This window comes from Onychomys torridus, chromosome 13 (genome assembly GCF_903995425.1).
Source record: "Onychomys torridus chromosome 13, mOncTor1.1, whole genome shotgun sequence".
Classification (NCBI taxonomy): Eukaryota; Metazoa; Chordata; class Mammalia; order Rodentia; family Cricetidae; genus Onychomys; species Onychomys torridus.
In genome coordinates this window covers 50,183,247-50,198,692 of record NC_050455.1, presented here as the reverse complement: position 1 = coordinate 50,198,692, position 15,446 = coordinate 50,183,247, and the positions used below count along the sequence as shown (strand labels likewise).

Genomic DNA, 15,446 nt, shown 5'->3' with positions numbered 1-15,446 from the left:
GGGACTTGCACATAGAAGCTTTGGACAAGTTCTAGTGACCACACGTGTATATATTCAGATCCCCAAAGGCAACTGTGAACAACGACCCTCAGCACTGGGACACTTTCTGATCCCGGATACTTGCCCTGCCCCATGACTGGCCCAAAGCCAGGAGACGGTGAGCTTGTTTGTAGCACCACAGTACACAGGGTGTTTGCTGTGGAGACACATTCAATAAGGGAGACAAGGTGTAGATGGGAAAAATCAGGACACCAAAGGTTAGTGGGAAAAAAAAAACAACTGTGAATTATGAGTATCCATCACGAATGACCCAAAGCTCAGTGCAACACACTGAAAAGCAACAATTGGAGTCGTTTGACTCAGACATGGGAAGGTCACAGGTGTACTAGCTTCTTAAAGATGTCGCCAGCACTGCAGAGTCTCTCTCCTCCCCTACTCCCTCCTTCTCTCTCCATCCTTACCTCCCTCCTCTGCCTTCCTCTGTATTAGATTTATTCCCAGGCAGATGAAATAGCAAAGAAAATCACCAATGGTGCCTGGGTTTTGATCATCAGTTCAGCAAGCCTAGCAAAAAGCAAAGCCTTTCTGCTGAGGCTGTGGCACAAGTCCTGTGGCTACCTGATTTAGCTGCCTTGTTTCACCTGCCCATTCCTGCTCAAACACTAACCAGGAGGGCCCCAACCCTAAGGCAGGCCTTTGCTGGCGCTTAGAAAACTGACGTAGGAAAGGATGGCCTCCGAAGGACAAGTCCAGAAAGAGGAGATAGCTGCTGGCCAAAAATACCCACCTGTGTCCAAGGTGCAAAAAGGGGGCTATGGATAGTCAGAGAAAGGAAGGGTCCCTTCTGACTAGCTGCAAGTGGATCTGGGGTCTATGAGAGCCTTGTGGAAGGTTTGAGCTGAGCCTTGAAAGAGTGGGTAGGATTCAAAATAGAAAGACAAGCTTGGAGGCAGAATCCTAGCCCATCCAGGGCAGAAGGATGAGCACGGGTTGAACACTACCATCCATCCTCTTTGAGAACTTAAGTCTGGACACAGATGAAGCAGCATGCCAGGCTGCAAAGGTGAGCTGAAGTCCAGTCTCTGAAAGCCCTGGATACCATGTCAGTAGGTGTTAGACATTCCTCTCTAAGCATGCTGGGTAAGGAATGTCTGTGGGGCATTGCCAGCCAAGAGTCATTGGTCCTAAGTTAGAATCCTCTGGAGCAGTAAGGGCTTGCACAGAAATCTGGAGCCCCAGCCTAGACTATCTACCTCCCTGGGTGTCTGCAGCCTGGCTCTGGGCCACTCACCTGCTGCAGCAGAATGTTAGGAGTCATGAAGCTATCACAGATGCTCAAGGAAGACATCCTTTTGCCCGTATGACCTAGGCCACAGACTCAGCAGCTCTGCATCTCACTTTGCTCCTTGGTGAAAACAGGGCTGGCTAATAAGATGATGCCAGAGCTCTGTGTTCCATATCTAATAAGGACACGGTAAATGTGTCCTTTCCCATCTGCCTCTGTTTATAATCGTGTCTATTTCCAATTCCCTAAGGTGTCCCCAAGCCAGGAATCCAAGTGAAGTTGTGTTGGCATCTTTCCCCAGATGACATTTTTTTTCCTTTGCACAGTTACCCACACTTACATCCACAGAGTAAGAACTTGGCTAGAGGTCAGGGAAGTTGAAAGAGTCAGGGAGATTTCCTCGGCTCACCGATGATGGTGAGTGCTGTCTTAACTTCAGATAATGCTAACCACCTTGCTACCGCGTAGAGCTCTGGGTGGAGATAGAGAAATAGCACACCTGCTCTTGAGGACTATCTGTGTCCAAGCCATGTCACCCTACACCCAAAAGTGGGGCAACAGTCTCCTTGAGGACTCTCACAGCCACTGTGGTGGCAGTTAGCCAGGCACTGACTAAACCCTAGCATGCTGAGCCCATCTCCTTCAATCCTCATGAAAATGTGGGGAGAAGCCAGACCACCTGGGTTTTGAGCCTCAAGTGCAAGCAGGTCCTGGGTGACCTGGCCAAGTTACTTACCTATTCACACTTGGGCTTGCTCATTCACACACTGGGAAATTAATAGTACCAACCTCCCTGGGCTGCCATAAGCCGTAAATGAAGTGATCCATGCACATCACTATCAAAGCAAGAAATGTCAGCTATTAGCTGTAGAGAACAGGATAATGAGCCATAGCGGGGCTGCTGAGATAACTCAGTGGATAGACACTTACCACACAGGACTGTGCAACACCTGAGTTCAATCCTAAGATTGATCTCTGGAACTCATGTAAAAGTGGAAAGAGAGAACCAACTCCACAGTGCTCCTGATATCCACGTGCCTACTATGGGATCTCTCTCTCTCTCTCTCTCTCTCTCTCTCTCTCTCTCTCTCTCTCTCTCTCACACACACACACACACACACACACACACACACACACACACACACACACACTGATAATAAATAAATTCAAAATTCAAAAGAATAACCCATGGCAATCTGACCTCTGTCCACTGAGCCCAAGCACTGGATAGACACAGTGTATAAACAGTGCTCATGGGAGACTTCTTGTGAGGTACTGGTCCTCAGCTTAGCCAAGTGATTCTCTCACTTGTGGATAAAAATTTTTGGTTGAAGGAGGAATTCTTAAGGGTCTGTGTGAAAGTGTTACACCCTGGAAGGGAAACCAGGATGGGCTAGAAGAAAAGGAGAGGCATTTCCCTTACGCTTTTTGAGAATTCTGTACCATGTGCAAGCATTATATTTTCTATGGAGAACAAAATGTGTCTTAAATAAGTTTTCAAAAGAGTCCTTTGGGAAAAGGGGAGTAGGTGGGTCTGGATAACTCATGGGGAAGGGGAAGGGAAAAAGAGAAGGTATCCAAAGTGACAGACCGGAACAGTTGGCTCCATCAGTGCCCCGGGACCTCACCAAATGCAGGATTCCCTGGATTCTCTTTACCTGTAGATCTGAGGGACAGTTTAATTTTGAAAAGCATTCCCAAGCTCCTAGTCTTGGCCATTCATCACAGACCAGGTCCTGGCCAAGACCTGGAAGCTTGGCCCCTCTATCTCCCCACTCTACTAACTTCCTCCTCCTATGTGAACATCCTTTTGCAGGGATGGTGTTCCATACTGCGAGTCTGACTACCACTCCCAGTTTGGCATTAAATGTGAGACATGTGACCGGTACATCAGTGGCAGGGTCTTGGAGGTAAGTCTGAGTAACCACATGTGAGCAGGGTAGCCTGTGACTCCAAAACAGTCATCACCGAGGAAGAGAAAGTCACCCCACTCCCTTTCTTCCATTGCTTCAATCTCCCAAAGTTAGCTTACTGCATAGCCCTGACCAGATAACCTTGCCAAGATCTGAGCATCCCAAAAATAGAATGTGGACAAAATAATTCTTGGTTCAAAAACCACTGTGCTGGGAAAATCAGTTCCTTCTTTGGGTTCAGACTCAGACAGATTTCTAAGGAGTAACAATTAGGATTTTCCTCCTGGCTCTGCCTCAGGATGGAAGCCCTTTTTGCGTTTTAACTGTTTGGTAATGTGCTGATTTAAGAACCAGCTTTGTCTAGCAGCTTGCTCTCTAAGCCCTTCTCTGGCTGGTCCATCGCCATGGCAACAGCAGCTCTCCCCAGCCTCTGATGCACAGCTCTCTCTGCCAGTGACAGACAACCTACAGCCCCTTACTGAGTCCTTGGCCTTCCTACCCTTTCTTTCCACACCCTGTGGGGCTGGATGCTACCTGTCCATACTTTGGGGCCATCTACTGTGAAGAGCTCAGTGTAACGGAAAAATAATAGCCTAAGGATAGGGACAATTGAGTTGTGGCATATCTCTACTGCTAATTCTTACTCCTATTTGGGGTGAGGATCTTTGCATCTGTAAGCCTCGGTTTTGCATCTGACAGTGGCTAAGGAATGGCAGGCTGGTTCAGCTACTGTAGGCAATGTTAGTGCTGCCAGTTGCTTGTGGTTACCATGAGGACTAAGTTGAAAAAGATTCTACAGTCACATGTGGGCTCAGCAGGAGAACATAGGAATCAGGACAGGCCTGTGTGAGGGGATGCACTGAAGCAGAGCTCTAGAGATGATGAGGTCAGTGTATGAAAAGCAAGGGGGCAGAACAGGGAGAAAAGCCAACCTGGCTTTGAAAATTGAGGGTGGGAATGCAGGCTATGTCACCAAAGGCCTATTTCATGGGACTTTGTACATCTTGTTTAAGAGCTTGGGTTTTATAGTAAGTGTAGAGGGAAGCCTTCAGAGAACTTTAAAAAGGAGCATCATGATAAGATGGCACGTTTTTAAAAAACTGCGCTGGATGTGATATGGAAAATTAACTGTGGGGAGTCGGAGAGAATCAGATCAACAAATGCAGTGACTTACTAAATGATTAAGCATCTCTAAGGACCAGTGAAGAGTGCCAGGCAGAGGGAAAGGAGTCTACACAGGAAAGGTTGCTGGGACCAGGCTTCCAAGGGTGTCGGGTGCAAGAATAAAGAGTCTATGTATGATTTACTGGGCACTGGGGAGTTGTGGAGAGACCGAGCAGGGCTGACCTGATTAGAGCTCCACCGTGGAGCAGATAGAGTGATGTTCACTGGAGGAAACTATAAGAGAAGCCATCAGGGAACCACTGCACACCAAGGGCATCCACCTTCGACTCCAGCACCATGGAAGTAGCAATTCAACAGCTAGGCCACCGTGGGGGCAACTTGAGAATTTGGGGACTGGGGAAGAAGAAAACCAAGTTGTCCCAAAGTGTTGAGTCTGGGTGACAAGAAGCTCGGTACGGCATCTGCAGCACCAGAGGTGGAAGAGAAGCCAGGTCCTCCAGGCAGAATCGTGGAGAGCGTTTGAAACGGGGTGTGATTGGAATGCAGGAAGGTTTGAAGAGGACAGACAGGAACATAGGTCCAAGCCCAGAAGCAAAGCTTCTACCTGGAGAAGCCCAGCCCTCAGAAATGAATAATAGTAAGGATGAGAGCAGTCAGGTTTTCGGAGACGGAGGCGAGAGATTGGCAGACTGGAAAAGGGCTAGCACCAGCCTTGGGAAATGGTTGCCTGCAGGTGTCACAAACAGGTGGGAGCTGTTCTAAGAGGAGAGATAACCAAGGATACAGGAGGAGGGTTGGGGAGGTTGCTCAGTTGGTGAAGTGTTTGCCTTTGACACACAAGGACCTGAGTCTGATCCCCAGAACACGTACTAAAAAGTCAGGTGCAATGGTTCATACTTGGTAGTCCCAGTGCTGGGGAAGCAAGGATAGGCAGACCCCTGGGGTTCACTGCTCAGCCAGCCAAGCCTTCTTGGCAAGCTGGTGAGAGAGACCCTGTCTCCAAAATCAAGGTAAAGGGGTTAAGATGGGTCAGGTTAAGAGCACTGGCTGCTCTTTCAAGGGATCCAGGTTTAATTCCCAGCACCCATACGGCAACTCATAACCATCTGTAACTCCAGTTCAGGGGATCTGGTGTCTTCTGGCCTCTGTGGGCACCAGGCATGAAAAGATGCCCAGACATACATGAAGCCCAAGTAGTCATACACACAAAATAAAACTATTTTAAAAATGGACAGCTCCTGAGGCTTGATAGCTAAGACTCCCCTCTGGCCTTCACAAGCATGTGCACACATGAGCCTGCCCACACAGATGGACCTGTATGTGCATGTGCACACAGGATGTGAGAGGAAAACTGAGGACAGTTTAAAAGAGGGAGCTTCAGGAAACGTGGCAGGTCAGTCAGAATGTTGGTCAAAATGTAGAGAAGTTAAGGGATAAGGCGGCTGGGAAAGGCTGGTGCGTGTGGTGAAAGCTTGCCTTAAATAGGAATTGCTGGCAGCTTTTGCATAAATGAGGAAGAAGCGCCCAGCAAGTTGTAGAGCCGGTGGGGTGGAGGCCACTCAAACTGGCTTTTCTTTCAAGAGGAGAACCTTGATGCACACTGGGCTGCGGCTGGCAAGGTTTTCTAGCAGCCGCTTTTTCTCAAGTGGTGCTATTGTTTCTCGCTGGGGCCGTCTTTCCCTTCCAGGCAGCTGTGACTAGGTTCCCGCTGACCCGTTTGTATCACCAGCTCCTTCAGCCTATTGGACTTGCTGACTTTTTTTTTCCTTTGAACTGGGAAAGACATTTAGCAATCAACTACCCCAGCCTCCTAGTAAAAAAAAAAAAGCGGGGGGACCCCAGAGAAGTGGTGCCTTTCCAAGGGCAGAGACAGAGATGGAGTCTGGGACTCCAGCCTTCTGGATCCCACAGTGGTGCCTAAGGCTCTCAGATATTCAGGGGGCAGGAGAAAAAACAAATCATGAATTTGAATTCTAATTTTACCTTGTCTAGCCAAGAAACCTTAAGCAAGTTACTTTCAGGTCAGTCCTTGTCACTAGTGAAGACTGCCATTTCATTCCTAATGGATATGTTAAGCTGGACTTTGTTCAGTTGGAAGGCAGAAGCTATACTCAGATCATGGGGCCTGAAAAGGACATGTATCCATTCCCATAATAAGAGTGTAGGCGGGCTGGAGAGATGGCTCAGAGATTAAAAGCACCGGCTGCTCTTCCAGAGGTCCTGAGTTCAATTCCCAGCAACCACATGGTGACTCACAACCATCTGTAATGAGATCTGGACCCTCTTTTGTATACATAATAAATAAATAAATCTTAAAAAAAAAAGAGTTTAGGCATCATTCTGGCTTTAAACACAGCTGGAGAATGGGGCTGATTAAGACCACTTGAATCTTTGACCATCTTGGCTCTACATTCTCTGCATTGCTTTTATTCTGAAAAGATTCTGCCTTGTGGTTGGGGTATTGGACACCAGTTGCTCAGGCTTATATCCTTCCAGCCACATCCATGGTGGATAACAAACTTTCATTCTTAATGGCTCAGCAAACATCTGGGGGCTCTCTGGATAACTTCAGGCCCACCCCTGAACCCACTGTGCCCATAGAGTTGGAATCAGCTTATTGGTGGGGCTAACACAATATAACCATATGTCCTGATGGCAGGTGGTCCAACTGAGCAAAGCTTAGTGCTATTTCTGGAAGGTGGGAAAGGATGCTGGCTAGGCGGTAACTGCCCAGCACAGGGCTAGCATATTTCCAGTAGACTGCAGACACTTAAGACTGATTCTTATCTTCTCATCCCAACATTCCTGTTCATCTCATGACTCCTTCTCCCAGGGCAGAACTCACTGTGCTGAGTATCAGCCCATCCTTCCTATGTCCTCAGCAAAAAGAACCACAGCCTGCTCTTGCTCCATGTCAGACCTTGATATTGGTGAAATTATTCAGGCCACTCCACGTAGTTAAAAGGGAGGTTTATTTTGTGGGGTAACTTACAAATGAAGGGGTAGGTTACAGGGTCTGGCAAAGGTATGGCGCAGTCCGGCGGTGTTCTCTGGAGAACTCTGCTGGGTCTACCTCCAGCGTCCAGGGTCCCAGAACCAAGAGAAGCCTCTCCTCTCGATCCTGGGTCTTCCGCTTCCTCCCTCAGCCCCGCCTTGTGGGCGTGACCATTACCGAAGCCTCAGTGGGGGTTGGAACTTCCAGGCCAAGGCTGGGATGGCTACCCACTACAGACCTTGGCCACCATTCTCTGTGCTCTAATATGGCCTCCTTTGGGGGTACCAACTCGTTGCTACTTTTCTTCACTGCTTTCCTGACTTCAGCTTATGGGGAAAATAGCCCGCTGCATCTCTCTGCCTTGGTTCCCTTATGCTGGGTAAAGTCTGCCCTGGCAATCTCCCATTGTTTTCTGAACCAGCCAGGACCAAGGTTGCTGAGACAGGCATGAAGTCTCTTTCATCTGGGGCAGGGTGGTGGGGTGTGACATTGAAGAAGATGTGCGCTTCAGGATTGTGGAGCCACTGTTGCCATGATGGGGGAAAAGTCAGGGCCAAAAAAAGGACCTATAATTGAAATGATGAGGATACACAGTAGGAAGAGGCTACTAATTAAGCTGATTATCCTTGTCATGGTACTAGAGGATCAGTCCCACGACTTCCTTGCTTGGGAAAATAGCAGGCTCTTTCTAAAGTTTGAACACAGCTTACTCGGTTGACAACAAGGACATTTTCTCACTGGTGGGAGCCACATAAACAACCAAGAATGGAGAAGGGGGACATTGGAGATTGTTTTTCTTTTGTTAAGAACCTGCCCTTTTCACATTCTTGCTAAGTTTTGAGATAAAAGAGTTTCTCTAAAACAGACAAGCCTTTCCCAAGAGCCCCACCCCTAAGATTGTTTGGAAGTAAGATGTCTTTACATAGTTGTGATTTTGGAACTAGCTTTTTTGGAACTGATTTTCAGACCAAGTAATGGCTTAGAGAAGGGGGTTTCATGACCCCCAATAGTCACCCATTTACCTCATCCCTCCCCTAAAAATACTTGTCCTGACATAGAAAAAATTCATTTAAAACATGCTTCACCTCCCATCCCAGCCTCTGTGCTACCCCTCCCATATGTAAATTCTGGATCTGTCACCAAAGGGACCTTGCACATTAGGTCTTCTGGGATAGGATTCTAGCATCGAATGCAGAAGAGAGATGGGGGAGGGGTGGGAGCTGACGCTGCTACCTACCTCTTTCCAGTGAGACCTTCAAACACAACTTTCTCAAAAACCACTTCTTCCCCGCCCCCCAAAAGAAAAGATTTGCACTCATTTCTATTTTTAAATGAATTAATGGTAGGGAAGAAAAGTGAGAAAAAGGAATGGGCTTCCCAAAGCCAGGGTAGAGTAGGCCAGGTTCAGGCTGAGAGATCCAGGCACCGTCATCCAGCCTAGGTGTTAAGAGCTCCCCAGCAGGTTGACCCTGCTCTCACATAATTTATACACTGAGCCCATTTAAAAAAAAAATCTGTCCTTCTGAAGCTATTCTCATAAATTTTGCTGTGTTTGTAAACCTTGTACACTCAGCCTTACCTAATACTTTAATCTGTCTGTAAGTTGACTCACTTAACAGACAACTGGTACAACATCACAGGAAACACAGTCATTTGCCAATTGAAGACAACCCAAAATGAATCTCATTCTAGCCAATTTTTTTTGTTGTTGTTGTTAGTGAAGACGCTAAGCCTCATGCTTGTTCTCATTCTTAGATGAGTGTGTGTTTTAAATAATGCTGCAGATGCATGGGCTCTAAACTGGTATATCTTCCTTGGTGAAATCAGAACTCAAACAGGGTGGGAAAGGATCTGTCTTTCTTCTCTCCTCTCCTCTCCTCCCCTCTCCTCTCCTCTCCTCCCCTCTCCTCTCCTCTCCTCCCCTCTCCTCCCCTCTCCTCTCCTCTCCTCTCCTCCTCTCTTTTATTTATCCTGGGACAATGTTATGAAATCTCAAGTTCATATAGTAACACTTACAGTCACCTTCATTTTCACGAGTGTTAGGGGCCCCCACACTTGGGAACAGGCTGGCGGTCCTCAAAACAACATTTCCTTGTGGGTAATGAGGGGAATGGTGAACTCTGATTGCCCTGCGCATATCCAGGGAAATCCCATGAGCTTCCATCAAGACCCATGAAAGAATCACCAAACTCTCTGGATGGACTCTCATATGGTTGTGGATGCCCCTGGGGAAGCCTCCTCATCAACAACAGGGCCATGGAGAGAAACACCAGCCCCTACTGGACAGTAGCCTCAGTTCTGATGTTCTGCTTCATATCCTGATTCCCACAGGCAGGAGGGAAACACTACCACCCTACCTGTGCCAGATGTGTACGCTGCCACCAGATGTTCACTGAAGGGGAGGAGATGTATCTCACAGGTAAGCAAATCTGACCCTCGAAGGCGTTCTGATAGGCTCGTGGCTGGAAAGGAGATAGCCCCGTTCCATTGCGGTGTTATTGTTGCTGTTGGCTTGTCTTCAAGATTGCAATTAATTCTCTCCTCTCTGGGTAGATGAGGAAAGTTGCCCAACTGACTAATATGAAGTGACATGTAATCTGCCTTCCATCCCCATGCGCCTCCACCGGCTGCTGCACTGGCCTGCTTCCCTGGCAATACTCTCAGCAAATTCCTCTGGCTCCACCTGGGGGTGGGAGGTTGAGCTGTATGAGGCCAAGAAGTCAGAGAACCTCGGGGGGGGGGGGTGCCCAGGCTACTGAGTTCACACGGTTTCTACCTGTTCTGTTCCATTCCATTGCAACTCCCCATATCTCAGATCGTCATAGGAGGCCATTGCTGGGGCTCCCAGGGTGAAAGCCACAGTGACTTCCCCTTCCAGAGCTTAGCCCTTCTGTCCCAGCATTCCTGTCTCAGCCACCCAGTTATCTCCAGACTCCACTCATCCATCTGCCCTTTGTCCAGCTTCTCATTTGGGGCCCTCTCACCAAGGCACCAGGCCTTGTTTCTTGGACCTACCCGGCCAAACCAACTTCACGTTAGCAATTACTTCTGGAGGCCCCAACGTGAAAGCTCTGTCTCATCACAACACTACAGCCCAAGGCAGGAACTAAGGGTTACTCAACAATCACATGAATGACTGTCAGCCATGACAAATGATGTTAAGGGTACGGTGGGAGGCGTGCCAGGGAAGGTCCCCTCCAGAAGGGCCAAGAGCAGAGCTCCTGGTGAGTGGCAGTTAATGGGCGTGCTCATTTCCCTTTATGGCACTGTCACCAATACACCTGACAAGAGCAACTTCAAGAGAGAAAGGTTTCATTTTGATCAAAGGGCTTTCAGTCCATCATGGCAAGGAAGGGGTCATAGCAGTGGACCTTTTGATGTGCGCTATTTCTATCACGGTGAACGGGGAAGCAGGGAGCAAGCAAGACCTGAACCAGGGTTCAGGCTAGAACTTTCAAAGGCCCACTTGTAGTGATCTACTTCTGCCTGTCAGGCCCACCTCCTAATGGTACCTCAGTTTCCCACAACACCCAGCTGAGAAACAAGCATTCCCAGTTTGAGCTATGGTAGACATTTGAGAGTCAACACCTAACAGCTGATACCTTGGTCTGTTCAGGCTGCAAACAAACTAACATAGATGGTGGCATAGAAATGTATTGCTCAGGGAGTTCTGGAGGCTGGCAAGTCCAAGATCAAGGTGCCTACAGATTTAGTGTCTTGGTGGATGGCATACTTTCACACCGGTGCTACCTTCTTGCTGGATCCTGACATGGTGGAAGGGACAAGGCGGTCCCCTGAGGCCTATTTCATGAGGGTATTAATCTCAGCCATACAAATTCTGCTCCTATGACGTAGTCATTTCCCCAAAGCATTTCCCCTCCTCCTAATATTGTTACATGAGAGTGGTGGGTTCAGTGAGGCCATCATTAAGGCTGAGAGGCAAGGAGAAGGCCAACAACTCTTAGACAAATCAGGGAAAACCAAGTCCAAGCAAAGTCCAAGAGGCCTTGGGGACTCCCAAAGGAAGACATTCAATTATGAATGATACTGAGAATATCTAGGGTGCTGACTGAGTCACTATGATTGGCCTTGCCAAGAATGCTCACATGGGCTCTTGGTGAGGAGGGGGAGTCCTTCAAGGTCTCCCCCAGAAAATAATCCTGAGTCCAGAGGCCAGTTGCAGGGAGTGGTCTTCTTTGGAATTTTGTCCTTACCACAGATGCTCAAGCTGTACTTTACCCTCTATCCCTACAGCAGAGTTTCTGAACCTCAACACTGTGAGATCTAGGGCTAGATAATTCTTTGGTGTAAGAATTGTCTTGTCCATCTGGCCCCTATGGCTCCCCGTGAGCACCAGCACCCTCCATGATCCTGAGCGATTCCTGCATCGGGATCCTGTGTTACTTGTCTTAGCGAGCCAGCCACCACTAGGATGTGAAGTTTACACTTGAACATCTGCTGTGCAGTGTTCCTTTCACCTTCTCAGCCTCCTGGGGTTGAACCTGCCCTCGCACCCACATTCCCATCCATGCACCGCTGAGCAATCAGCATCTTTTCCTTCCTGCTTCAATTCCAGATCCTCATCTTTCCCCTTTGCTACCTGGGCCTAGACTGCTTCAGACTGAGTCCTGGTACTATTGCTCACTAACTTGTTTACCTTTGACAAACCCCTTCACTCTCTGGACCTTGACTGTCTAACTTGCATGACAGACTTCAAGCTGCCCCTGTGAGATACAAGTGTCGGAAATTTCTGATCAAAGAAAGCCCTCTCCTCGTTCACTTCTATCTATATCTACTGAAGCCTTGCGTGGGTCCAGTGGTGTTCTAACAGCTGGAGAGGCAGGAAGGAGCAGCAGAGGCAAAGACTCTGCCCTCGGGGAGTTCCCAGCAATGAGTTAGGAACTTTGACCACCCAACTTCCCAGAGATGCTGAAGGAGTTAAGCAATGAAGTCAAACAGCAGCTTGGTGATTGTGGGAGAAAATGCACCATAGAACTCAGGGCAGAACTGCCTCCAGGAGGTGGGAGATATTCTTGGTAGTGAAGAAGAGCTGTCACCTTCTCATTAATTATCCCCATCCCTACCCTTCTGGCTCCTAGGAGAGTAGGAGTAATTGCAGAGTACGAGACGACCTGCCTCCAGGGATGCTGAGTGATCTGGAATGAGGGGGCTTGGGCCATGGGTGCTAGAGTCATAATGATTCTGGTTATGGGTGGCATGTGTGGGTGGCAGCCAACAGGAGTTTCAGTTACCACTGGGAGCTGAGCCTAGAATACCTCACAGAGTAACAGCACCAGGACTCAAGAAATGGCAGTACAGGAGTGGGATGAGCCAGCAGAGAGCTGGAAGTCCTGAGTTCAAGTGCCAGCACTTCCACTAATGGGTTGTGATCTTGAGGAGTGACTCCCTCTCTGGGTCTCTTCCTTCCCTTGTCAAGTGAGGCTGGTGTCAATCTCTCATTGATCCATTCCAGGGAAGGTCGCATGACTCCAGGCTCTCTATTGCATGCCAAGCACTCTGCTTGGAGATGAGCAAGGCAGGCATGCTTGGTGCCCTGCTGGTGTTTACTGTCAGAAAGGAGAGACTGGCATTAATCGAACAGAAGCAACAATATCAATAGCAAAGTGGGGAAAGCACTCTGAGGAGAAAGTTTGGGGACAATGGGAATGTATCAGAAGGCTAAGAAGCTAGGGGAGGTGCCTCTGAAGAAAGGACATTTCAAGCCAGGATCCTGAGCAGGAGTAACGGGGAGGGTGATGAAGAGGAGAAGAAGGTGGTGGAGGCAGTGTGGATAGCAGGCGCAAAGTCTCCAGGTGGAAGGAAGCATCCCACAGTGGAGAAACTGAGACAATCCATATACATGGTTCAAAAAGGACAGACATATACTTCAGGAATGCTGGAGGACAGAAGGAACTGGAAGGTGCTGAGAGCCCTTGTAGCAAGGTGTGGAGGTGAGCGGGCCAGAGACACAGACCATTAGGGCGCACGTTATGGACCCAGTCTCGGGGTTGTGTAGCAGGACAGGCTGGTTCTGGTAGATGATCCCAGGAGTATCTTTGGTTCACAGCTTTGTGTTTTATTCATTGTGCCATGGCTTTCTGTTGGGCTCTACTTGGGAGATGACTGTCTGGGGGACTTCTGAGGCCTCCGGGAGACTGCAGCAAGTTTCCTTTTCTTTGTTTTAAGTTCTGTTGTGCATTCTGTCTTTCAGCTGTTTCTATAAAGAGGGCCAGACTTCTAAACTGTTTGTTATCCAAACCCTTCATTTGGGCTTCCCCATGAAATTAGGTCACTGGTTTTAGTGCAGCAGAATAAAGCTGAAATACTTCAAGTTTGGAGCAGAACTTAAAGTCACAAAGGCCGAAGTCGATGCAGATGTGGGCTTTGGGCTGGACTCTAAATGTAGTACACATGCTCTCCTCCTAAATATGCCTCCATCCAGGAAAGTGGAGTGTGGTCTGTTTCCAGCCTTCCAGCTGCACCTCGGGCCACTCCCCTCCCCGTTGCATGGATCTGAGGCAGTGAACCCTGGGATGCACAAGGTCAGCTCTTACTATCTGCCTAGTCGATTAATTCGTTTTGAAATCCTGGGACAGACCCTACACTGCTAACAAAAGTGCTGTAGCAAAGTATGAGTCCCACCAGGGTTAAAGGCGAAAAACAGTGATTATCATGGGTCTACCCACCGTTTCAGCATCTGTGCTGTCCAGTACGGTACTGAGTCTTCAGGGCTCTGCCCAATTCTGTCCATTGAAGCGGAGACGTCACTAGCAAGCTATGAAAAGGGAGAGTTTGGAGACAACGGGAAGGTGTTGAAAGGCCTGATCTGTTCCAACGAGGTGATCTAAAAACATTTACATTGTCATTTTCCAGAAGGACTTGGGATTAGGGACTTTACAACACTTGATTAGTGTGCCTACTAGGGTTTCTTCAAAGCATTTTGCTTTATCTGTTAAAAAAGTGTGTGTGTGTGTGTGTGTGTGTGTGTGTGTGTGTGTGTGTATGTGTGTGCGTATCTGTGTGTGTGTTAGAAAACAGCCCCCAGTGACCTTCCTCAAGCACTATATACCTTTGTTTGTGGTTTGTTTTCTCAGTGGAAGGAGCTGCAACTGAGCAAGACTGTATATATGGAGCTCAAAGAACAGCTTTCGGGAACTGGTTCCCTCCTTATTGAGGCAAGGCCTCTTTTCTGTGAACTTCGATGTATACTCCAGGCTAGTGGGGCCATAAACGTCTAGGTGATTCTCCTGTCTCCACTTCCCAGTTCACCTTAGGAGTCTTGGGATTGCAGATGTGTTCACTGGGTGCATCCAACTTTCTTTTTTTAAGTGTGGATTCCAGGTAATGAAGTCAAGCTGTTTGTGGGGATTGCAAGCACTTTTTCCTGCTGTACCATCTCACTAGCCCCCACATTGAGTTTTGAGTCAGGGTCTCTCACGGGTCTAGAACCGGCCAAGTAAGGGATGGTGGCAGGCCATCAAGCTCCAGGAATCAGCCTTTTTCTGCCTCTCCGTGGGATTACTGTAAACCACCATGCCTGGATTTTTCACACAGGTTCTGGGGATCGAACTTGGGTCCTGTTAACATAGCAAACGCTTTACCAGCTGAGGCATCTCCCCAGAGCCTCTCTTACAAAGCTCTTACCTGGAGGTTCACGGCAGGCTTTCTGAACACTGTGAACGTCCTGAAACTGCTTGCCAGATTTCACATGCAGTTCCTCTAGAAAGAAGGTCTGTGCCAGGCGGTGGTGTTGCACGCCTTTAATCCCAGCACTCGGGAGGCAGAGCCAGGTGGATCTCTGTGAGTTCGAGGCCAGCCTGGGCTACCAAGTGAGTTCCAGGAAAGGTGCAAAGCTACACAGAGAAACCCTGTCTCAAAGAACAAAAAAGAAGAAGAAGAAGAAGAAGAAGAAGAAGAAGAAGAAGAAGAAGAAGAAGAAGAAGAAGAAGAAGAAGAAGAAGAAGAAGGAGGTCTGTGTCTTTCACCAGATTTTGAGTAAAGCCATGACCCAAAAATAAAGCAAAGAGCCTCGGTTCTGTGTTAACGCAAACCCTACAGATCCCCGGGGCTGCCGTGGAGGGTTATGTCAAGCTTTCTCTGTAGAGCCAAGGCTATTTCAGACGACATT

At 48.3% G+C, this 15,446-nt stretch overlaps 1 protein-coding gene across 9 annotated transcripts in view; it reads left to right on the top strand.

Annotated features, from left to right (window-relative positions):
• Positions 1 to 15,446, top strand: part of Ablim3 (actin binding LIM protein family member 3) — a 116,375-nt gene that overhangs the window by 66,476 nt on the left and 34,453 nt on the right. For all 9 annotated transcript variants that reach the window (XM_036204688.1, XM_036204684.1, XM_036204693.1 and 6 more), the window contains 2 exons: positions 3,102 to 3,195; positions 9,650 to 9,737. In XM_036204688.1, the coding sequence (XP_036060581.1) occupies positions 3,102 to 3,195; positions 9,650 to 9,737 (182 nt within the window). The remainder of the gene's footprint in view (positions 1 to 3,101; positions 3,196 to 9,649; positions 9,738 to 15,446) is intronic.